General features: G+C 38.8%; 1 protein-coding gene across 1 annotated transcript; it reads right to left on the bottom strand.

Moving 5' to 3' along the window:
• Positions 1–328: 328 nt before the first annotated feature.
• CMAS (cytidine monophosphate N-acetylneuraminic acid synthetase) lies at positions 329–20098 on the bottom strand. Its single transcript, XM_010361197.2, has 8 exons — positions 19709–20098; positions 11006–11148; positions 10688–10843; positions 7173–7306; positions 5004–5098; positions 4478–4649; positions 3520–3673; positions 329–872 (listed from the first exon to the last, which is right to left on the bottom strand). The coding sequence occupies exons 1-8, from the start codon at positions 19966–19968 to the stop codon at positions 682–684; spliced, it is 1305 nt and encodes a 434-aa protein (XP_010359499.1). The 5' UTR covers positions 19969–20098; the 3' UTR covers positions 329–681.
• Between the last annotated feature and the right edge of the window lie 4416 nt (positions 20099–24514).

Below are 24514 nucleotides of genomic sequence, written 5' to 3'. Positions count from 1 at the left end.
TTTTACATGAATTTTTTTAACCATGTGCAGATCAAAAATACAATATTCTAAGGATGTGAATCATGCAGTAGATGGAGGGCCCACTTTTTGTATATGTGGGTTCAACAGTGCTGACTGTGGTACTTCACTATGCACAGATTTTGGTATATGTGGGTGGTCCTAGAACCAATCCCCCACATAGACCATATGCTGTTACGTATACATAAGGGAAGTACAATCAGATGCTCTACCCCGGCATCGAATGGCTTGTTTCTAAGATTGGTTCATGTTTAAAGGAAAGAAAGAAAATGCTTGGTAAATTTCTTCTACAGCAACAAGGCAGTTTTCATCAAGTTTGAGAAATGTAATTTTATTAATAGAAGGGCATGTCTTACCATACACACTGTCCCCAGATAAATAAAATCCCAACATCTTTGAAAGCACACAAACACAGTTTTACAGGGTACAATACAAAGTGAATTTTGATGATGTTCTTACTTGCATTTACTAAAAATCTGAGAAAGACTATAATCAGTCTCTAAATAATTATCTTGCATAAAGAGAAAAGTAGAGCACAATATATATATCACAAACCACATCACACTCTCTGTAACATTACAACATGAAATTTTACTTAATCAAAAATAAAAGCAAACTGGCTGAAGAAGGCTGTATCTTTTTTTCTCAATATTACACTAATTTCTATTTTTGGCATGAATTATTAACCTTTTCCATTAGTAGGAAAATGTGCTCTGCAAATTCTCGGATGGCACCACGGCCACCATTACATTTGCAAATGTATCCAACAGCCTTCTGGGCAGTGGAACAGGCGTCAGCAGGAGCGCCACTTAGGCCCACTCTCTTCAAGCACTCTTCATCAGACACTTCATTTCCTATCAAGTAAAATAAATACTGAGCAAACATTTAAACAGACAAAGAATATTCTAGCTAAATAATGCAGACAGCAACCAACAGGTAACTGGCAACTTCAGTAAGACCTAGGGGCACTGCATATAAGAATACTAAAGATTAGATGGAACAAAAATATTTCACAGTGTAATTGAGGTCCAGGGTTTTCCCTAAGCAATCAAAAATGAACTCTTATGAGCTAGAGAAGAAGAATGGAGCATACTTCCTACCTGCCATGCATATTACAAATGTTAGAAATTTTATATATGAATTCTAAGTTATTTAAATTTTTTATTAAGCAAAATTTCAAACATATGCGAGAACCCCAATTTTATATTGAAAAATTATCAGAATTTAAAATCACGTAGTAATATTGTTTTCTATGCCCTGCCCCCTAGTTTATTTGGGGAGAGGGAGAGGAAGGAATTCCCAGACATAATATTTTATCCAGAAACTCTTCAGCATTTATCTTTAATAGATAAATATAATTTTTTATCTGACAGAATATCATTAAACCCACAAAACCAATAATAGTTCCTTAATATCCTCTAATAACCTAGTATATGTTGAGATACTCCCAGCTATCTCAAAATTGTCCTTTTATAGTTGACTTATTTGAATCAGGAGTGAAATAAGGTTAACATATGGTCTCTTGTTTATATATATCTTAAATCTTTTTAAATCTGTAATAGTTCTGATTGGTATGCCACTTATTAATATTTACTGAAAAATTACCATTTTTGAAGAATAAAAATAAATACTAAATCACACTGACATAATGATATCCTTTTCTTCCCTCTCTGTTTATCCCTTTTTTGGAATAGGATGTATTTCAGAAGCTCCCAGTATCTTCAATTCACCATTCTGAGTAAAACTATTACCATAGTTTAGACCACATACAACCATACAATCTTGGTTGAAAAGAATTTCTTTTAAATTTGTTCTATGCTTATCTACTGAAATTTTCTCATTATTAAATGTGTTGAGATTTGAATTGTTTTCACTAAAACATAATAAAAGTTAAAGTTAGTTTTTGCATAATCCAGCCTTTAAGCTCTATTTACTAAATTTTACTTTTAAAAGTATTGAATTTTAAGGAATATATTTGTATACATTTATGTCACCCATATAAAACGTTGCTGAGTTGTTTTTTTTTAGTAGACATGGGGCCTCAATATGTATCACAGGCGGGTCTCAAACTCCTGAGCTCCAGGGATCTGCCTGCCTCAGCCTCCCAAAGTGGTGGGACTGCAGGCATGAGCCATCATGCCTGGCCTGCTCTGAGTTTAAAATAAAAATTTAAACATTCTTCTCTATTTTCTTACCTCTCCTTTTAAAGTTTTTTTTTTTTTAATGTCATATAAATAATACATATTCATGGTAGAAATATTTTTTAAAAAAACAGAAGCAAAAAAATCAAAATCATCCTAATTATCACTATTTGTAGATAATCACTACATTTTGACACATATAATTCTAGAGTTTTACCTATATAAATGATACACTTATTACTATCTGTAGGCACTATGTTAAGTATTTTATATTATCTTTGTTTTCCTTTCTGATGGCTTTATAAAATTTGGTTTGTGTTTATATTCTAAGTAGAAAACTAAGGTATATAGAAGCTTGCTTAATATCCCAAAGATAATTAGTTGGAATTTGTTATACATCCCATTAAAATTGTTTTCTTCTAATAAAAATTGAATCTGCCTTTCACAAACATTCTGCAGTATTTATGTCCATTGAATCTTCATGCATGGTTTAAGGGTTATTCCTGAAGTCCCTAGATCATATGCTCCCAAAGTATTCCTGTACTGCTTATTTTGAGGCTCATACTACCCTTGTAAATATTGCTTTCATACATGATTTATAGTTATTATGCATCTTAATAACTTATGATTATCAATTTTTAAATGTTGACATCATCAGGCTGTAAGCTCAGCAAGCAGCAAGCTCCCACAACCAGTTCCATGCTGCGTATCATCGTGGGCACCTGATAAGTGTATTGCTTAAAATCAAAGTGAAAAACTTATTGTTATATTTGATCATGCAAATAAATACAGGTCACAGCACTGTTTGTAATGATTGCATAGTATTCCTTTTTAGGGATATTCTAGTTTTCGCAGGACATTTAAGTGGGTTCTTTTAACTTCACTACTGGCCCATTTGTCTCACTTCTTTCCTGGAATTGGAATTTGGGGAAAAAGTATGTACATTCAATTAACAGCAAAAAATATTCAGAGTGTAATTCCTATGTACTAGAAATTCTGCTAAGTGCTTTTACTCATATTATTTTATTAATCCCTACCAGAGCCCTATGATAATAGATATTCTTGTTATCTCCAGTTTACAGAGGAGGAAACAACATTCATCTTATCACAACTGGCTAATCCGTGGTAGAGTCTGACTTCACAGCTTAGGCTAGTAATCATTCCTCATTTGATACACATTTTCAAACTAACCTCCAGAAAGACTGTCCCAGTTTAACACTTTCATCAGCAGTGGAGGAGAGTTCCTATTTCCTACAATCACGCCCATCTGGGGGACGCGCTTTGTTATGTACTCATTTCTGTAAAAATAAGTAAATAAATCCTGGTCCATTTTACTACGGGTGAATAAAAAGATACCAACCAAGATATGCCACTTCTTTCCAGCACAGGCCCATTTCTTTTCTCCATTCATCTACAACTGCTAGCTTGTCTGATACACTGACTTCCATTTTGCAATCCAGTTTTAAAGAAGAGAGCGTCTGCTTTGAACAGGCCCTTTCTGAGATTAGCCTCACCTTAAAAAAAACAGGATCGGAGGAAAAAGGGAAAAATTAAAAAATGAAGAAAACAGAAATCTTTCATAATAATTGACCTTGTAGATAGTCCAAATCACAAACGAGTCATCTTTTGACCTTCTGAAGGTCCAAGTAAGAAAACTGACTGTCATTTTAAAATCATGATGCTTTAAAACAAAGCTTATTTCTCATAGCCCAGTAAAGGTGAGACACAGTATTTTATTTTCTACAACAGACAGGATTCTATCTACAGGTAAAAATTACAACATATATTGTCTGATACTAATCTAAGATTCTCCTATAATTCAATTTATCCAGAGGAAAGTCTGTAACCTATCTCGTGCTGCTTAGCAACACATATTTAGGATTTCTTGTAAATTATAATTATCTTAGCTTTCATTTAAAAAAATACACTTACATTAAGTTATTTTGAATCAAAAATGTCATTCATAAGAATAAGCTAGATTTTAAAAATCCACAAGATATTGTCCTTTTCTGAAATAGCATACCTATTATCTAGGAAATCTTTCTTGTTGCAAGATCCTATGGGAAACACTAGATAGCTCCCATTTAAAAATAGTATGTTTATACTTACTGAATAAACAAGAAATATTATTTGCTGATTAACAAATTCCTAATTCTATTCTAAAAGTAAATAGTATAATAATTTTCTAGGCATATGAAGGCCAAATTTCAGATATTTTAAAAGTTAATACTAAAAATTTAAATCTCTTAATTCCTTGCATGTTCTTTGACCTTGAATGAAAATATTATGAAATACTGCTGTATTCAGGGAGCACATACCTCAATACCACTTTTCTTTAATAAACTTATCCCAATAGCATCTTTTACATCATAAGATATTATTTCTTTTTGGTCTCCTGATACATAAATGTGGCCATTGGTGAGACATCCATCAATATTGCAAACCAAAAGTTTTATTTCCTTAAGCTTCTCTTTGCCAAAATAGCCATATCTAAAAGAAACCAAAATAGACCTTTGAGTATAAGGGCAATACTAATCACTCCCTCTCAACTGGCTAAACCAATACATTAAATGTCACCCTCCATTCAACTATTCAAACATTACTCTTCAAATTTACTTCACATATATATTTCAACTTTCAGTGCAGTAACTAAAAGTAGTGTGGTCTAACCAGATAATTTCTTACTTTATTGAAGCCATGTAAAAACACATTTTACATACGTCTTCCCCACATGAACAAAGTAATTACAAAGATCCTACGATGTTTGAAGTATCAGAAATCAGCATCTAGAAGTATAATTATTAGGATTTAGTACAAAGGTTATACAGGTTTGTTTGTTTTTACCTTAATACTCTTTGCTCTGCAATAGGCCAATCAATATCCACATCTATATCCACACTATGCTCAGCTCGCATTTCATAGTATGCCATTTTTCCACCCTAAAGATAGTACAAATGTCATGAATACTGTTTTTAATATTCATTCGCATATATCAAAACTTCATTATAATACAGCACAAAGAATTCATTTCTACAGTACTGAGAAAAATGAATAACCCAGTAAAAATCAGTCACATAAAAATGATTTTTAAATTTATTTTTACTTTATTTTTTCGAGTTAGGGTTTCAGTCTGCCACCCAGGCTGGAGAGCAATGCTGCAATCATAGCTCATTATAACCTTGAAATCTTGGGCTCAAGCAATCCTCCCACCTCAGCCTCCTAAGGATCTGGTACTACAGGTATACAACTCCATGTCTGGCTAAATTTTTTTAAAGTTTTCTGTAGATATAAGATCTTGCTATGCTGCCAAGGCTGCTCTTGGAAACCTGGCCTCAAGCTATCCTCTTGAGGCCTCAAGCTGGCCTCTCAAAGTGCTGGGTGACATGCTTCAGCCACCATGCCCAGCTTTTTTTTTTTTTTTTTTTTAAGGAGAAAGCTCACATAAAATAACTTTAACATTTTTCAAATTCTATCTAAACAGTTCAAGTTCCCTATTTAAGAAAATTTCTATTTTAATATTGAAAAAAGCAGAAATATTATAGCCTCCAGGATTCTGACCACATGGGGTTTTGTGGAAATCCCTTAATCATATCCTCCTTTTTTTCAAGAATTCTCTCCTGTCATCATCCAAAGCAGTATAAAGGTTTTTGGAACTTCTGTTCTAATTTGCAACTACCAGGCAACACAGGGGAGGAAAAGTAACTGTAGCATCTGTTGTAGAGAGTTTTCTTAGATCCCTGAGCTACTGATGAAAATGACTAATAGTCATCCAAGTCACATGTGGGCAATGGCAAGGGCAGTCTCTTGATTCTAGGCAAGGGTCGGCAAGAGAAGGGGCCTTTCTTCTGATAGTAATTATTTGAATGACCAGATCAATTATTGGATAATTTCAATTTCATTTTTTTTTTTCAGAATTGTCAGCCTCTTCATAAATCTTGTTTTAATGAGAAACATTTTTCTCCACACTTTAGGAATGGGTTGCACCATGGTCCTCCTTAGAAAAGAGCTTAAAAATAGTAGTATCTATGTGTGTCAAATCTAATTTCTCTGAACACTTAAATTTAACTATACAGCCAGTCTATAGTTTGCCTATACATTGACCAGAAAATTTGTAAAAATGTTTTTCTCTCTTTTGCTCAGAATAAGAGTCCCATTAGAATTTTTATTAGACAATGGAGAGATTTCCCTCTCTCTCTTTAAAAACGCTATTTCTTGAGTAACATAAGAACCTGAATCCAAATCCTGACAGTACCATTTATTAGCTGTTTTTGCCTTGAGTCAATTACTTCATTTTTCAGAGATGCAGTTTTCTCCTCTGTAAAACTGGGTAGAAAAGTCCACTTCATTCATTTGCTATGCAGATTACGTAAGATAACATATGCAAAGTGTTTCACATACTCCACAGTACACAGTAAATAATAAATAATAATGATAACTAAAATTAACAAGTAAAGAAATAAATGATGCAACCATGTTGCAGGCTCTAAAATGAGAGAGACGTTAAATCTGTTATTTGAAAATGAGAGAAATGAGAGTCAGAACAGATAAAATGATACATATTCAAGCTTACATAGTAAGAGGCAGTTAGAGTAAGAATCCGGGTTTCCTGTCGCCCAGGTTGTAACTCTTTTCACCTCTATGAAATTATTTATCTTTTTAGAGCAATACAAGTTATCCAACCCTACAGCCACAACATAACTATAACACAAACATGGATTACATAGTTTTAAATGGAATAATATGAGTACTAGGGCATGTGTAGACACGTAGTACTTGATTCTTTTTTTTCTCGTTATAGCAGAATTCCTTGTATATTTACTGAATGGATTCCAAAGATCACCTTGGGGTAAACCTGCAGGATAAATGTCTCAGATAGCAAATGTTGTTAGCTATTACCTTTCCTCTATAGGTTGATACTTTTATCATAAAGAAATTGTACCATACTTCTTCCCTAGAACTCAAAGTATGCCTACAAAAGCACTTAAAAGGATTATGCAAAATGAATGTACAAACCTGCAAGTAACCCATCTCTATCAAATGTCTTTTAGCAAAATAAAATGAGCCATTTTCATATAATTCTCCATCCCAGTCTTGTCGACGAGGCCGTTTAGCTGGATTTAAATTCAGAGGTTCGGTCACTTCACGAACTAAAAGCAAAAAGTTAGAGTAAGTCCATGTTGCTCTGAATGTAGAAAGTGTTCATTTAGTAACTTTTAAAAAGTTAATAAAAACGAACTCAGAATGCAGAGCATTTCTCTATCGAGATAGAGAATTTTTTTTTTTTTTTTTTGAGACAGAGTCTCGCTCTGTCTGGAGTGCAACGGTGCCATCTCGGCTCACTGCAACCTCTGCCTCCCGGGTTCAAGTGATTCTCCTGCCTCAGCCTCCTGAGTAGCTAGGACTATAGGCACCCACCACTATGCCTGGCTAATTTTTGTATTTTTAGTGGAGCCGGGATTTTATCATGTTGGCCAAGCTGGTCTTGAACTCCTGATCTTGTGATCCGCCCACCTCGGCCTCCCAAAGTGCTGGAATTATGGGTGTGAGCCACTGCGCCCAGCCTGATAAAGAACTATTTTTAGACTGGATGCGGTGGCTCACACCTGTAATCCTAGCACTTTGGAGGCCGAGGCGGGCGAATCACTTGAGGTCAGGAGTTAGAGACCAGCCGGGCCAACATAGTGGAACGCCGTCTCCACTAAAAATACAAATTTAGCTGGGTGTGGTGGTGGGCACTTGTAATCCCAGCTACTTGGGAGGCTGAGGCAGAAGAATTGCTTGAACTCAGGGTGGGGGGTGCGGAGCTTGCAGTGAGCCGAGATTGCGCCACTGCACTCCAGCCTGGGCGACAGAGCGAGACTCCGTCTCAAAAAAAAAAAAAAAAAGTTCATTTTTTTTTTTTTTTTGAGACGGAGTCTCGCTCTGTCGCCCAGGCTGGAGTGCAGTGGCCGGTTCTCAGCTCACTGCAAGCTCCGCCTCCCGGGTTTAGGCCATTCTCCTGCCTCAGCCTCCCGAGTAGCTGGGACTACAGGCGCCCGCCACCTCGCCCGGCTAGTTTTTTGTATTTTTTAGTAGAGACGGGGTTTCACTGAAGAACTTTTTTTAAAGGAATCAAATCTGTAATGATTCTGATGATTTATATTTGCTTTCCAATAGCTACTAGAAAAATGAAGTATTTTATAATGAAATGTGAAACAAGGTATTCATACAAATATAATGCTTTGGGAGGACATCAAGACAACCTTAAAGCAGCTTTCAAAGAACTGAATTGGTCACAAAATACCTATATTCAATATTTGAGCCCTTTAATCTCTTTTCTCATTGCACATACAGAAATAAGTTTTATTTATCTAATGTGGTTGAGTACGTGTTTTTGTACAATTATTGCTGAAAACTACAGATTTCTCCATTAAATTATTGAAGATTTTATATTGATGAAAATGTTTATGTAACATATTCTACATTACCATTAGTTAAAAATATACTAAACATAACAACAAATTATGTTTATGAGTATACCTGATAATAAAAGCTCAGTAATGTCAATATTAATGAATAGAACATAATGTAATCAATGAAGCCTTTGGTATTGCCACATAGATTCTTTTGTCTTTTCACTGAGTTTTCCTCAAATCTGTGTGCCTCTGTGTGTGTGTGTGTGTGTGTGTGTGTGTGTGTTTAACAGCTGCTTATTCTCCAGAATCTTTCTTCACTTTTTGCTGTCATTTCTGTGTGTATAAAGGCTTCTAGGAATAACCTCTACTTACTTGTTTAACTAAACCATCCCCTGTTCAGTTCCACCCCGGTATTTGAAATAACCCAGGAAAAAACCTTAGCAAATATAAATTAAATAGCTAGAGATAACATAGCTTTACAGGCACTGGCTACAGAGTAGTGACCAGAACCCTCTCTATTCTCAAAAGGTGTACAATCTAGGGGTAGAGACAGGTAATTAAACCAACTAGATAATTCAAGTGGTACTCTGAAGAAAAGAGAGGGACAAGTCTTTCCTAGTATCAGTGGCTGCTTTCTCCCTGGGCATATCTGCTGAGTATGAGGAGAAGGTGCAAGAAAGATCAAGCTTTGCATAATCAAAGGGACTCTGCTGAGGTAGGCAAAAACTAGAATGGCTTTTAATGGCCTTGTGAACTTGAGTTACAGATTGTCATCTATAGGAACTACAAACATACAGCTAGTTTTTCCACCTAATCCTCCTACAAGACTTTGGCTGAGTGTACTGCGTGGGAAGCTCGGAATGGGCTGGAAAAATATCATTACAGTATTGTGGTCCTCAGATCCCTTAAGAGTCTTGTTAGCAAGAGTAGGGGATGGGTGTGAGTGTCAGTAACACATACGAGATATATCTCCTAATAAGACACCTAAACTAAGAGGTGAGATGAAATTGAAGTTTCAACCCAGTCCAACTCCTAATTGGATCAAAGGGATCAGCCCCTTATCCTGCCTGATAGAAGAAAAGGTGCAACCTCTCTGGAGGAAAATATGTACTCAAGTGTCTATGCCAGATATACAATTAAACATGAGCCAAATGAAGAGGCAGAAATAGGTGACTCACAATCAAGAGAGAAGCAGTCAGAGTACAGAACTGTAAGTGACTAGATGTTGAAATATGCATTAAGGACTTTCGAATAGCTATCAAAAATATGTTAAATTAGAGGAAAGGACTTTTTTGTTTAAATGGATTTAAAAAATGGAGAATTTCAATGGAAAATGGAATCCCTAAGAAACAACTGAAATGTACTGAATGGAAAAACACAGTGTTTATAATAATTCTCTGGATAAGATTTACAGCACACTGGACATGGCAGGCGAAATGCCTAGTAAACCCTATGAAACCCTTTTTATATACAGAGTTAGGAATTTGGGGAAGAACTTCGAAATGTCATTCTTAAGATTCTTCGGAACACTTTGGTGGATGCTTTCTATTTCTATATGATTCGTATGGAGTTCATCAAACATGTCTAGAACCAACATAGAAGTATTTGATCTAGAAAAACGGCACGTCTGCCTCAAAAGGCAAATAGAAATAAGAGGATTAGAATGTCCCTTTGTAAAGAGTAAAGCAAAGAATTAATTTGGTCTAGCTGTGCTGGCTCAATAACACATTTAGAACTGATTGTAAATGTCATTACCTACTAAAGTAATGAGTCAAATATTCTCTTTTACAGCTCCCTTTTAGTCTTTAGATACGATTATAAAGGCGTGGTCGTGGAAGGCAATTAGTTCTTCTATGATAGGGGATGTGGCATCTTGTAGGCCTAGTTGAACTGGGTGGGCCATATAAGATATATAGGGTATGTCCTATAATTTAGCTTTGACAAAGCTATGAAATAATTTTTCTAATATCTTATTGAAAAAGTTATAGGGGTTATAGGATTGGCTTGAAACCAGTTTCAGAAGGTTCGATTCCTTCCTTTTTTATTAGACATATAAATGTCTAAAGAATATTTATATATAAAAAAATTGATTCTCAATTAAATGAGCTAAAATAAAGACTGATAAGAGATTACCTCCTTTCTGAATTTCACTCCATCGAAACTGATGGCGTCTCACAACAGAGAAAACAGAATCATATCCTTCTTCTCGAATCATTTCTGCAACTTTTTGAAGATCAGTAGGATGTAAACATGGAGAAGTAGCTTGGATATTTCCTACAATGTCAACCTCTTAAAAGGACGAGAGAAATGAAAAGGATATTTAAAAAAAAGTTCCTTGCAAGCAAGTAATATTAAGGTTTGGAATTCAAATGTTAAAACAAGTCTTATGAGATAATAAAGGAAGTAGAAAAGTACATAACAGTTTGAATAAACTATTAATCAAATTCATACCATTATGATAATTAAGAAATTCTATGATGGCATCTAGTGAGGTAGAGCTGTCTTTTGAAACTTCAGAACTTCTTCGATGAACTTGTGCACCAAATTGTTTGGCCACATTCTCAATTTCATCATGGTCTGTCGAAACCCATACACTGTTAGGTATCAAAAAAAATTAACAGCTAAATCAAAAGAAATCATTAATAATAAAATGGAGCTCTGTAACCATAAAATACAGCTTATATAATGTGAGAATACTTTTTGCACAATGATAATAATGTTACAGATCCAAAGGAGTATAAAAATGTAAGAAATCATAAAGTATTCTGTATATAAACATATTAACGAATAAAAATGCAGTCCTAGACATACTTTATATAAAGAAGGGAGCAACAGACACTGGGGCCTACTTGAGGGTGGAGGGTGGGAGGAGGGTGAGGATCAGAAAACTACCTATCAGGTACTATGCTTACTACCTGGATGACAAAATAATCTGTACACCAAACCCCCGCAACATGCAATTTACCTCTGTAACAAACCTGCCATGTACCCCTGAACCTAAAATAAACGTTTTTTTTAAAATACCCTAGAAGGCAAATCTAAAGAAAATTAAAGATCTTGCTTATTCTCCATTCAAATCCAAAACATTGTATAAAATATTTTAATATGCTTGCTAAAAAAAAAAAATAAATGGACCTGGCTTAGCCAAACCCTAAAGGTGAAACAGTTTCAAGCTTAGAAGATAATAAATGCCCAAGTCTGGTCTCAAAAAACAATCAGATAATACAATTCTTTTTTTAAACAACAAACGATGGGTATATAGATATAGAATCAGCTGGGTTATAGCCATTGATAACAACAAACGTAGAGAACATGACTTCATTGGCTCAAAATAATTTAACTTAATACTCTATTAACCGCAGGTTACACAGTTGCCTGTTTAGACTTCATAAAATGATGAGTAGGCAAAATGCTATTTTGGAGAGGGGTACCAGTTTCTATTGAAGTTTTGTTTCCTGGACAGTCACAAATTCCCACTACTAGAAGCCGAAGATGTAACTACTCCTCTAGCCACAATGTTTGGTCGGGCCTGGAGTCTCACGCCTGTAATCCCAACACTTTTTGGCAAGTCGAGGTGGGTGGATCACCTGAGGTCATGAGATCGAGACCAGCCTGGCCAACATGGTGAAACCTGGTCTCTACTAAAAATACAAAAATTAGCTGGGCATGGTGGTGCACACCTGTAATCCCAGCTACTAGGGAGGCTAAGACAGGAGGATCGCTTGAACCTGGGAGGCAGAGGTTGCAGTGAGCCGAGATCGCGCCACTGCACTGCAGCCTGAGAGACAGTGAGACCCTGTCTCAAAAAGACAAACAACAACAACAAAACCCCACAATGTTTTAATAGTGATTTATGCAAAGATATCTTAATGACTTAACAGTCTTTGGTATATACATATATAGTATATATATACACACAAACACACATATACACATTATCATATATATACAAAATTATATATATATAAAATAATGTGTATATATAGTGTGTGTGTATATATGTATATATACACATATAGTGTATATATATTTTTTTCCTTTTATCCCATTCTTTCAGTATCTACTGAGGGAAAGATGAACTGCATGTTTTGTTTTTTGTTTGTTTGTTTCTTTGATAGTCTTGCTCTGTCACCCAGGCTGGAATGCAGTGGCCTGATATCTGCTCACTGCAACCTCCACCTCCCAGGTTCAAGCAACTCTCATGCCTTAGCCTCCCGAGTAGCTGGGATTACAGGCATGTGTCACCCACGCCCGACTAATTTTTGTATTTTTAGTAAAGATGGGGTTTCGTCATGTTGACAAGGATAGTCTCAAACTCCTGACCTCAAGTGATCCTCCCACCTTGGCCTCCCAAAATGCTAGGATTACAGGTGTGAGCCACCACACTCGGCTGAACTGCATGTTTAATATGTCTTTGCTCAATTATCATGAGTGAAAAGAAAGTGAGAAAATAAAAGTTTCTAATATCCCTGGAGTTCATTTATTTATTTCACTTATTCCCTTTAATATTTATAGAAGGATTTAAATCAAGGGATAAAGTCAGTAAGAAAAAAAAAAAAAATCAAAGGAAGCCTAGCAAACAAAATGACCCACTGGCTAGGGGCCAAGAGTCCCGTGATATCTACTCATGTCACTCTATGCAAGGCGGAACACAGGAGCCCCCATTTTCCTCCATCTTGAAATCTGAAATAGTGGGGAAAAAATGTTCTCTTGGGAAATGTCATAGTCAAAGGTATATAACAAAGTACCAATGAAAACCTAGTGGATTTTTAAAACAGAGGTGAGGGGAGGATGATAAGATGGAATTAGAATACAATAAAAAATAGGGAAAGCAAAAGACACGGTAATTTGGCATCTAATTTACATTATTAATTGAAATAAGCTGCTGAAGCCATTTACTTTACTATCCTGATTTTTACTGCAATGAAAATTCAATACCAGAGGGTTCAGTGGTCTTTAAGAAATGTTTAAAAGGTAAGAAAAAAAAAAAAGAATTTTGGAGGAGGTTTGCTTTTCTTCCTTCCTTCCTTCTTTCATTCCTTCCTTCCTTCCTTTATGAACTATTTACTAAGTGCCTATTCTGTCCCAGGCATGATTCTGGACACTAGGGATATAATAATGTATACAGCATAGTTTATTTTCTTGAGAAAGTCTTGGCCTATCAATAGAGACTGAGACCAGTATGGCACTGTAATTCTCTTTAAACCATCAGGGAAAGAGAAGTAAAGGATCAATTAAGTAACGATGGTCTTTTCAATGCTTTACTTTTTACAAAGTACTTTCACAGTGCCTGCTACACATCAGGTACTCGATACAGATCTGCTGAATGAATGAAACAGTAAGTGATTAAGAGGATGGGTTCTGAAGGAAGAGGTTCAATTCTGACTCCACCACATGCTAGCTATATGACCATGGGAAAAATCCATAATCTCCTTATGCCTCAATTTTCAGGAAAATGGAGGGAGTAATAATAGTGGGTACCTCAAATGGTTTAGAGGATTAAATATAAACCATTAACCACAGAATCAACATTTAATAAATGTTAGCTATTCAAAATACTAAAATAGGAATGGTAATAAAGTAATATCCACTCTGTCTCATTTGATTCTCACAATCTTCAGAAGGTAGACTGAAGGCCTGCTTCCAGACCTTCAAAGGTCCAAATGTCTAATTTGTCTGTGTTATATTAAGCAATTGCACTGTGAAAAAATATGAAAATAGTATCCCATATGTACACTTAAAATACTATGATCATCACCTATGAAAGGGACTGAGTAGATAATTTTCTTTGGTTCAGGGACATAAGATGAGGATGGGCAAAAGAGAAAATGAGCAAGTGAACAAACAGGCCAGTCAAGCAGAGTGAATACCAAAGTCTAATGCCAATGGCTTTATCCTCAAATGAAGTCACACTACACCTAACAGGACCAACAGGAATATCAACTGTGGTGCCTGTGACAACTATTTTAAATCAGAAGCTGCCATTTTAGGGATAATAATAGCATAGGCCTTTCATTAATCAAAAGTCTATACCCTAAGCATAAAATTAAAACATGTTTATTTTTCACAAGTATGTTAGGCAACACTTACAAATCAATTTGTTCTGAGGTTTACTTACACAGCACTGAAGCACTGTTGAAAATTAAGCTCTTACAAAATCAACTCTGGCAATAACTCTGTACTAAAGGGGAAAAAAAAATCTCAGCATTTTTCTTAACTGCTAACTAGCCTAGTTAGTATGCAAAGTGGGCAACCTTGAAAAGTACTGTTAGCTTTGATTCTGAGCAAGCCAGAGAAATCTGCCTCAATTAAGTCAAATCGTGGTTTTGAACAAAATAATCTCAAAGGTATCTTCTAGCCCTGAAAAACACAAATCAGACAGCTGCAATTTTCTTCAGTTCTCTCCTAAGGTAAAAATTTTTTGAAGAAAAGAGAGGGTAGGAGGCAGGCAGGGTGCTCCAAAGTCCTCCTACAGCTTCACAGTAAGTCAAGTGAATTCAAGTCAACACATTTTAATGATATAATATATAAACCATACCATGATGAATAAGAGGGCACCTGCTCACAAGCAGCTTAGCTTTTCACCTAGTATGGCAGGAGTCTCCCCAGGCCAAATTCTGCCCACTTCTCAGCCTGTTTCGGTAACATTTTATTGGAATGCAGCCACACTTTTTCATTTACGTATTGTCATGGCCACTTTCATAACATACACAACAGCAGAGCTGAGTAGTTGCAACAAAGGCCATCTGGCTTGCAAAACCTAAAATATTTATCATCTGGCCCTTTACAGAAAGTCTGCCGGCCACTGAAACTGAAAAAGAGAACAAAGATATCTTTCCATTAACTCTTCAATGTCAAAGAATGTTAGCACTAGAAAGAATTTTGAAGATCATTACAACTTTCCCATTTTACAAGCAATGGGAGAGTTTCCCTTTTACAAGCATGGAAGATAGGAAAAACCTTCTGAACAAGAGGAAAATGTCAATAATAAATTACATACTATGTGCCAGGCACTATTCTAAGAGCTCCACATACATTATCTCACTTAATTCCCTCAACAAGCCTGTAAGGCAGACACTTCAGTACACTTTGCAGATGAAGAGATGAGGCACAGAGAGGTTAAGTGATTTACCCAAGTTTGCACAGTTAATACACGGTGATGCTGAAATTCAAATCCACAGTTTGACTTCAGAATCTGTGACCTTATCTCCCTGCATAGGGCATGCACATGAAGGTACAAACAATGTTGCTATGTATGGGAAAACAAAGGCACAATTACTTTTCACTGAGGGGATCAGTAAAGGCTTCATGGAGGAAGAAGTGCTGGTCCCTTCTATTATCTTTTGACCTAATCTCTCCAGATGCCTAGAAAGGATGACAAATAGCACATAGCCACAAAACTTGAACAGAGTAAATTCACATTGTTACATGATACTGTTAAGTTAGAAATACATTCATTTTGCTAGTTTAGAAACACTAATTTTTTTTTTGAGACAGAGTCTTGCTCTGTTGCCCAGGTTAGAGTGCAGTGGCCCAATCTCGGCTCACTGCAACGTCCGCCTCCCGGGTTCAAGTGATTCTCCTGCCTCAGCCTCCTGAGTATCTGGGATTACAGGCGTGCACCACCACAACTGGCTAATTTTTGTATTTTGGTAGAGATGGGGTTTCACCATGTTGGCCAGGCTGGTCTTGAACTCCTGGCCTCATGTGATCTGCCTGCTTTCGGCCTCCCAAAGTGCTGGGATTACAGGTGTGAGTCATCGTGCCCAGCCAATTTTATTTCTTCTAATCGCCACTATTGATATAGTGACAGATACCATAGGTGGCTTGAGGAAGTATAAAACATTATCCCTGTGGTCAATGAGTTTATACTCTAGTCTACATGTATTAAATAAAACTACTTGGTACAGAAAAAGTTGATACTAGAGTATTTTTTTTAAAAGAAGTGTTATACAAATGCTAAAATGTGGAAATGGGAGAATCATTGGTCAACATACACACATATTTTCCAATCATTTCATAGCAAAATCCCCAATGCTTGATGTAATGGTTGGTTGTTGGGTTCTCACCAACAGAATCTATTCCCTCTCACTTTTGGTAATTGTACTCCAATTTTCCTCTTGATGAACCTGTCATGTCGTTCAGTGAGGGCTCCATCGCTGGTTACAAGAGCGGAAGATGCAGCTATACTGTACCAATACAAGCACTGTGTTCTTCTTGCCATAGAGACCGGCTGAAGAGTGAGCACGGTACCCAATGAGGCACAATGAAACTTTGAGCTTCGAGGAGAGCACTCCCGACTACATTTAAACTTGGAAGAATATGAGGACCGCTATCAAAGACACACAAAATTGGCGACTAAAGTGTTAAGCACAGATTATACTCTGTTACTACTGCAATAGGGAAAAGAGTCCAACGCAAATTGCATTCACAGCCCCAGAAAACGAAAGGCTGGAGACTTTAAAGGCTGAGTTGCGCTAAGGGAAAGGCACTGAAGGGTGCTAAGGGGGCTTAGTCCATGTGACTAAGCCATCTGGATTTGTTAACTGGTGCTTATCTGGAGGAGAAATAATCTTCTATCTTTATGAGACAAAGCAACTGGGCAAGTTGAAGCAAGGTGTCCACTGAACTTCGCCCTTTATCCTCCCAGAGGGACTGCGAAGGAGAGTGGGAGTTGGAATGTTCGCATTTCACTGAGACAGGGTCCTGAGGCTCTCCGGTCCTTGAGGAAACAGTTTTGTGTGGTAGATTTACATCTCAAAAGGCAGAGAAAGTTTTTATAATTGCAAGCTTTTCCTTTTTTTTTTTTTTTTTTTTTTTTTGAGACGGAGTCTCGCTCTGCCGCCCAGGCTGGAGTACAGTGGCCAGATCTCAGCTCACTGCAAGCTCCGCCTCCCGGGTTTACGCCATTCTCCTGCCTCAGCCTCCCGAGTAGCTGGGACTACAGGCGCCCGCCACCTCGCCCGGCTAGTTTTTTGTATTTTTTAGTAGAGACGGGGTTTCACTGGGTTAGCCAGGATGGTCTCGATCTCCTGACCTCGTGATCCGCCCGTCTCGGCCTCCCAAAGTGCTAGGATTACAGGCTTGAGCCACCGTGCCCGGCCTATAATTGCAAGCTTTCTAAACTAACTGCTCTAAAAGAGGGTTCAGGGGCCTATCACCAGGTTTTTCCTGGAACCATCAGGAAATTCTAGCAGCTTTGAGCCTCTTCAGGAAGGCATTTTAAGGGAACCTGAGATCATCCTAGGGACATGGCCTTAAGCTGCTAGAAGCCATGCTAGGGCTTGGTCAAGTCTCTTGGAGCAGAGGTTTGGAGCAAGTCATTAGGTACCCTGAGAGTTCTGTAGTTCTCACTACAACCACCTTGAAGCTATAAAGCATCTATCCAGAACTAAGAAATTGAAGATTCTGGCAACAAAGTGCCCCATCCTCTTATCCTGCTTTACTTTTTCTTAAAAACATTTATCATAACCTGATACAACACATATTAATGTTCTTGTATACTGCATGTCTTTCCTTATTATAACATAAGCACTATGAGACTAAGGGCTGTCTCTACTGCTACTACACCTGGTTCGGTACATACAACAGTGCCTGTTACACAGCAGGTAGGTAGTAAGTATGCTGAATGAATGAATCATTTTTTTGTCCTTGAATCTGATTGTACCTTAACAAGCCTTTCCCTCTTTTGTTATGCCAGTTTGAACGGGGTTTTCCGACATACAACCTAAGAGTTGTAAATGGTATTAACAGTTTTGTTCTCCATTTACTGTGAATATGATTTTGATCTCTAGTTCATTTCACAAAGATTATATTTCACTATATTACTGTAGCTTGGATGCACCTACTTCTTTCAGTCCTTTTTAGTTTGTACCCTAAGAAGGTAAAAATATCCCAAAGTCTGTGAGCTTCACAAGGACAAAATCTGTGTCCCAATCATTTTGGTATTCCCTTGGACATGTATAGCAGAAATTAGGGCTCAGTAAATAGCTACCGAATTGAACAAAATCCCCAGCTCCTTCCCTATCTCTCCTTTGCACACTTCCTATTGCACTAGTGTTATCTTCTGAGTGGTAGCTCCTATTTGCTTTGCTCCATCCAGGACTTCCTTTGGGTTGAAACATTAAGAAAATTAGTACATTTATACTTTTTCGAATCTCCCTTTTTTAAACAAGACTGGTTAAATGAAAATCACTTACCCATGTATTAACATGGGTAAGCAAATACAGGTTCAAAAAGAAAAAGAGATGACTTCAAAAACAGTCATCTCTTTAAAAATCGAAACATTAAAAGGTTAACATAAATTAATTTCCACAATAACGACACATTCAAATGTAGTTAGGTTGAAGCTATATGTGTAAATTCATTCTTGGCACAGAATTTCATCTCCCTTCTTTTATGAATGACATCAGCTTGTAACTCCTGACCAATTTGGCAATGTATCTAAATTATGCATAATTAAAACTGTCCTTAGGGCAGGCAAGGTTCCAAAGGTATGATTAAATGATTTGTAAGCATTAATATACCATAAAACAGACAGTTGTATACCTTCCCACTGGGTCTCACGTATTTATAAATGTAGGGAGCTTTCTAGATTGTGCTGACTCACAGGCAGATAGCTAGAGTATTTTTCAAAGGTTAGGAAAAGATCTCCAAGCTGAGCTTGAAATTCAGCTCTGACACCCCGACACTCAACTCCATTCATGAACCTGATGCTTCCCTAATCGATCAGCACCAAGCAGTTATCAGAGGCTGAGCAACAGGGGAGCCTCGATGGCCCCCATCCAAAGGAGTTCACATATTATCACAGACGTTGCACCGGGGTGGCCTCCTTTACTTTCCCCGTAAGGTCAACCCGGGAGTAGGGGACGGTTGGGGAGGTGTAATGTCCCCTTTTACGGATGATTCTCAAGGGCGGAGACAGGAACTGTCCCAGGTTATGACCATTGGCAGCTACGGAACAAGGAAGGAGCTGGAGCCCTTCCTCCTGGGCTCTCAGCCCGGCCCCAGGCACCCCGGATCCTGCACGTCCCTGGCAAGAGAGATGGCCCCCTTCCAAGAGCGCTGGCCCCGGGGGTCCCAGCCCCTCCAGCAGCCCGACTCCCTCTCCCGACCCCCGCCCAGGCCGCGCCGCCCACTCTCGCACATGCGCACCTCTGGAAGGCCCCTGAATCCAGGGCCGCACGCAGGACCCAGCCAATGAGCGGGACCCCCGCCAGGTGCTTAATGTTCTTCAGGGGGATGCCTTTGCTGCCTCCCCGGGCCAGAATTAGAGCTGCCAGGTGCGGGGGCTTCTCCACACCTCGGCCCTGGCCGCCGCGAGAGTTGCGCTGCAGCTTCGGCGGCCGGCCCCGGGACGGCCGCCCCCGCGGGTTGGAGACGGAGGTGGCGGCCCCCTTCTCCACCGAGTCCATCTTCCTCCCACGCCTTCTCCCCAGCTTCTCCACATCCGGGAGCTAGTCCCTCACCACCTCTGCTCGGCGCCGCCCGATCCCCGCCTGGCAGCTGGCGCGCGCGGCCGTCCCTCGCCCCGCCCACTCCCCCGCTCCCCGCGGGGCTCGCTGGGAATTGTAGTCCGCAGCCGCCTCGTCTGGGGCCAGTAGGCCGAGTAGGCTCTGATGAGGTGACCCAAAGCTAAGACAAGCAGTGGGAGTCCGGAGATATTTGGAGGAAGTGCGGCTTTTGGGGGTGCTTGCATGTGTCTGGGGATTTCTGAAACTAAAAAATAGAGTATGTTTGCTAAAGAACTTCCCCACTTTAGAATTGTAGTGGGTTTCCCGTTGCATACCTTGATGCACCCTAACACGAATTCATTTTATATTTTAAAATGTATATTTTAAATATACACCTTTATTTTAATGTCCCGGGTCATTTTTTTTCCAAGAAATTACTGACCAGCTCATTCAAATATCCTACAGGTGCCTTAAACTCAACGTTTTAAAAACTCAGTTTTTCATATGCGCTCAAACTGCTTTTATCTCTGCACTTTGATCAACATCAGCATTCCTTGGCAGCAGAAATTTGGAAGTCAGCTTTACTGGTCACCTCTAGTGTAGCGGACACTTGGTTTTTTGGTTTTGTTTTGTTGTCTGCTAAAAATCTTTTCCTTTTAGGAATTGATGACTCTCTCACCCGGTGAGGGTTTCCTTCACGTTCTCTGCACTGTAATAGTAAGTGTGTGACCCAAGCTGGTCCATCTAAGCACCCCATTTTCCTGAACACAGCTGAGGTCTAGGGACAGGCATATGACCAAGCAGAGCCCACTGGAGTCCTTTCCAGAGACTCTTGGAAAGAAAGGATCTTTCTCGTGCTGATTTTTTGGGTGCTAAGGACCTTGTTAACCTGAAGCCTCAGGGCAAGGGTAGGGTAGGGTGGCAGGGGGTCTTTGCTGTTCTGAAATGGACTGGGAGACTGATGTTCAGCCTGAGGAAGCAGAACAAAGACATGTAGGGATTAAAGAGAAAGAACTCTGAAGGCATCATTTAAACTCTTTTTTTTTTTTTTTTTTTTTTTTTTTTTTTTTTTTTTGAGACAGATTCTCACTGTATGCCCCAGGAGGCTGGAGTGCAATGGCGCGATCTCGGCTCACTGCAACCCTTCGCCGCCCATTCTCAAGCGTCCTGAGTAGCTGGGATTACAGAGGTGCACCACCACACCCAGATAAGTTTTGTATTTTTAGTTGAGATGGGGGTTTCACCAGGTTGGCCAGGCTGGTCTTGAACTCCTGACCTCAAGTGATCTGCCCGCCTCAGCCTCTCAAAGTGCTGGGATTATAGGCGTGAGCCGCCGCTCCTGACCATTTAAACCCTGATCCAGTCAAGAGGCTCAAGGACATACACCCACACACACCTCTCTTAGAAAAAAAACATAATAATAATACTTTAAAGCGGGCATCTCTGACCTAGCATGCATTTTGTCTTTCAGCATGTTTGCAAGCCTATATTTGAAAGTAGAGTCTTTTACGTTTCTGAGATGGAGGCTGATGCAAACAGAAGGAAAGGATTGTAGTGTATCGCCTTGCCTTCTCCTAGAGGGTAAAAGGATTTTGTGCTTCTCTGGTCTTGGCCATTTTTGAGAGGAGAGAAGTCTTTGATGTTTTGGGTCCTAGGAGAAGTACTGGATACTTTACATCTCTTAGTCTGTGAATTAACTGATGACCCAGCCCTTCCTGGGACTGGTGCTGGGAGAAGGTGTTTCGTGCAGACACAGAGAAGGGAGGCTGTGAACAGACATCAATGCCATGCCTGGGAAAGGGGCAGGCTCTATGAGCCATTCCAGCACTGAAGGGCAAGGGGACAACTTGCCCCTATACACTGGCTCTTTGAGTAGGGCCTTTGCAGTTGCTGTGCTTCAGAGACGCCAGCACTGAGCTTTTGGTAATCATGTGAGGACCCCGAGTACACCCCAATAACAATCTTGGTTCCTATTAATGATGTAGTTGCCCTTCTCCACAGTAATTCCCTACAGGCCTGTAAATCAATCCTAGTGGGCTACAGACACCTGAGTAGTTTTGACTCCTGGAACACATTGGTGTCCTCTAAGCTGGGAACAGAGCAAGTGGCACCACTGTTACTTTATCAAATGAGATTACAGCAATTTACATAAATACCAAGAGACTTTGAACTCTTCCAGGAGATGGACTGTTCCTTCTTTGTAATCTTCTCATCCAGAACAATGAATTGGTCACAGTACTGCTCAGTAAACATTGGTGAACTGCCTCTCATATTATTTTTTCAGTCTCTGCCCACACATGCTTTTTAAAATATAGTTGCAAACTTATGATAATAAAACATTTTATATCCTTTGTATGGTTACAGCAGAATTTTGATTAGACCTGACAATTGGCTGTTCCCAATCTTGAGACGGGGAGGCAAAGGAAGAGAGAGAGGTGGTGGTAGTAAAAGTGGAAAGTGATGCATCTAGTTCAATATATGGCACACAGAAATGTGATGACTTTTTAAAAATGAAATTAGAGTTTACTCATTAACAATATTTTTACTTAGTCCAAAGAGAGAATGATTGTTCTGGGAAGAGGAAGAGGATGGGTTATCAATCTTTTTCTTCGGATTAATTTTGAAGAATAAAATAAACTACTCTCAAAGCAAATACTCGGTCATCTTTCCTTTAAAGATCAGTATGAAGTGTTGCTGCTGAAGAATAATTCATTCATATTTATTGTGAAATAATATGTCCTTATATTATCTCTTGTTTTATGATTTTGTATGTAAACAAACTTCGTACACAGAGGAGTCCTTTCACTCATTCATTCGTTCACATTCACTGCATTCCGAAAGCCAGGCTCTGTGCTATATATTAGAAATACCAAACCAAGAGGAGAAAGGCAGCGAACTTAGCATTATGACAGGAGACAGGCATGCCCCAGTAGTGTGGTTTGTGCTGTGAAAGAGTGTACATGAAGTAGGCAAGCACAGAGGGAGGTATTTCGGCTAGAGTAAGATTTTTCTTGGCTGAGATGACTCTTGAAAGACTGTTAAAGTATACAAAAGACCTCAGCTGAGGGAATGGCATTGTGCAAGGTGCAGAGGAATGAAACTACAGGATGATTTGGGAAACTTGAAGTGAGTCACTGTGACTGAAGCAGAATATACTGGTTGGTTAGTGGCAAAAGATGAAAATAGAGAGGAAAGCGTGGCCCAGATTACAGCACATAAAGACCTTATGTGTTCAGCTTTGTTAAGGAAGTTACAGATAGGAGGGATATAACTTGATTCATGCCATTCTTTCAACAAATCGTTATTGCATGACAATTGTGTCAGCCACTTTCCTGGGCACTGAAAATACACTGAGGTGATGAAAAGTGTTCAAATTCTGGGTATATCTTAAAAGTATAGCTAATAGGATTTTCTGACAGACTAGGTGAAATGCGTGAGAGAAAGAGGAAATTTGGTGTGATTCCAGAATCTTTGGCCTGACCATTAGTAGGAGTTGCTATTAACTGAGATAGAAAAGATAAGAAGGACTAAGGTTTGGAGACAAAATTATGAATTCTGTTTTATAAATGCCATGTGTGGAACATCTATTAGCTATCCAAAGGGAAATAAACAGTGGGCTATTGAATATGTTAGCCTAGAGTTCATAAGTCTAGGATATAAATATAGCTTGGAAGTCATCAGCATATGGGTACTATTCACAGCCATAGAACTAGATGAGAGTGAGAGGTGATGGTAGACAGAAAAGAGAAGAAACTAGATGAGATCAACTAAGATTGAAAAGTTAACAGAAGAGAAAACGAGTCGGAAGACTGCGCCCTGGGGCTTCCCAACACGTAGAGGTTAAGGAAATGAGAAGACACAGCAAAAGAGACTGAGACAGAATGCAAAACAGAAGGCGATAGGGTACCCTGAAACCTGTGGGAATAAAAGTGTTGGAAGGAGGGAAAAGTGATCAATTATATCAAATGCTGTGATTGTCACTGTGAAAGTCATCAATACCAAAATGAATTTGCTTATGTTTAACCCTAAGACAATAGAGCCAGGAGGCCATGAGGGAGGGGAGCTCATGCTCTAGGCTTCCACCAAAAAAAATACCACAGGAAATGTTTTCAAAGTGCAGCTTGCTACATGAGTCATACAATGAGAGCTAGCAGCCACACAAGGACACAAAGCTAGCCATGCAAGGACAGCTAGCTGCTTGCACAAGAACACTTGCCTGACTGTCTCCACTAATAAATGGATGTCAATTTCTGCCATAAGACTCTGTAACCAATGTTTTCGGTTTCAAAACAACTTGTATGTACTTCTTTCTTTCTTTCTCTCTCTCTCTCTCTTTTTTTCCGAGACAGAGTCTTGCTCTGTCACCCAGACTGGAGTGCAGTGGCACGATCTCGGCTCACTGCAACTTCCGCCTCATGGGTTAAAGCAATTCTCCTGCCTCAGCCTCTCAAGTAGCTAGGACTACAGGTGCCACCACCGCACCTGGCTAATTTTTGTACTTTTAGTA

The sequence above is a fragment of the Rhinopithecus roxellana genome, chromosome 10, assembly GCF_007565055.1.
Source record: "Rhinopithecus roxellana isolate Shanxi Qingling chromosome 10, ASM756505v1, whole genome shotgun sequence".
NCBI classification, from domain to species: Eukaryota; Metazoa; Chordata; class Mammalia; order Primates; family Cercopithecidae; genus Rhinopithecus; species Rhinopithecus roxellana.
Note: the sequence above shows the minus strand (reverse complement) of the source record. Positions and strands in the feature narration are given on the sequence as shown.

Excerpts from the sequence above, each read along its gene's own strand:
- CMAS (XM_010361197.2), bottom strand. The coding sequence starts at position 19,968 with ATGGACTCGGTGGAGAAGGGGGCCGCCACCTCCGTCTCCAACCCGCGG. Across the intron at positions 10,844-11,005 it reads ATTTCTTAATTATCATAATG|AGGTTGACATTGTAGGAAAT; the intron begins GTATGAATTTGA and ends CGTCCTTTTAAG. Across the intron at positions 5,099-7,172 it reads TAGAGATGGGTTACTTGCAG|GGTGGAAAAATGGCATACTA; the intron begins GTTTGTACATTC and ends TACTATCTTTAG.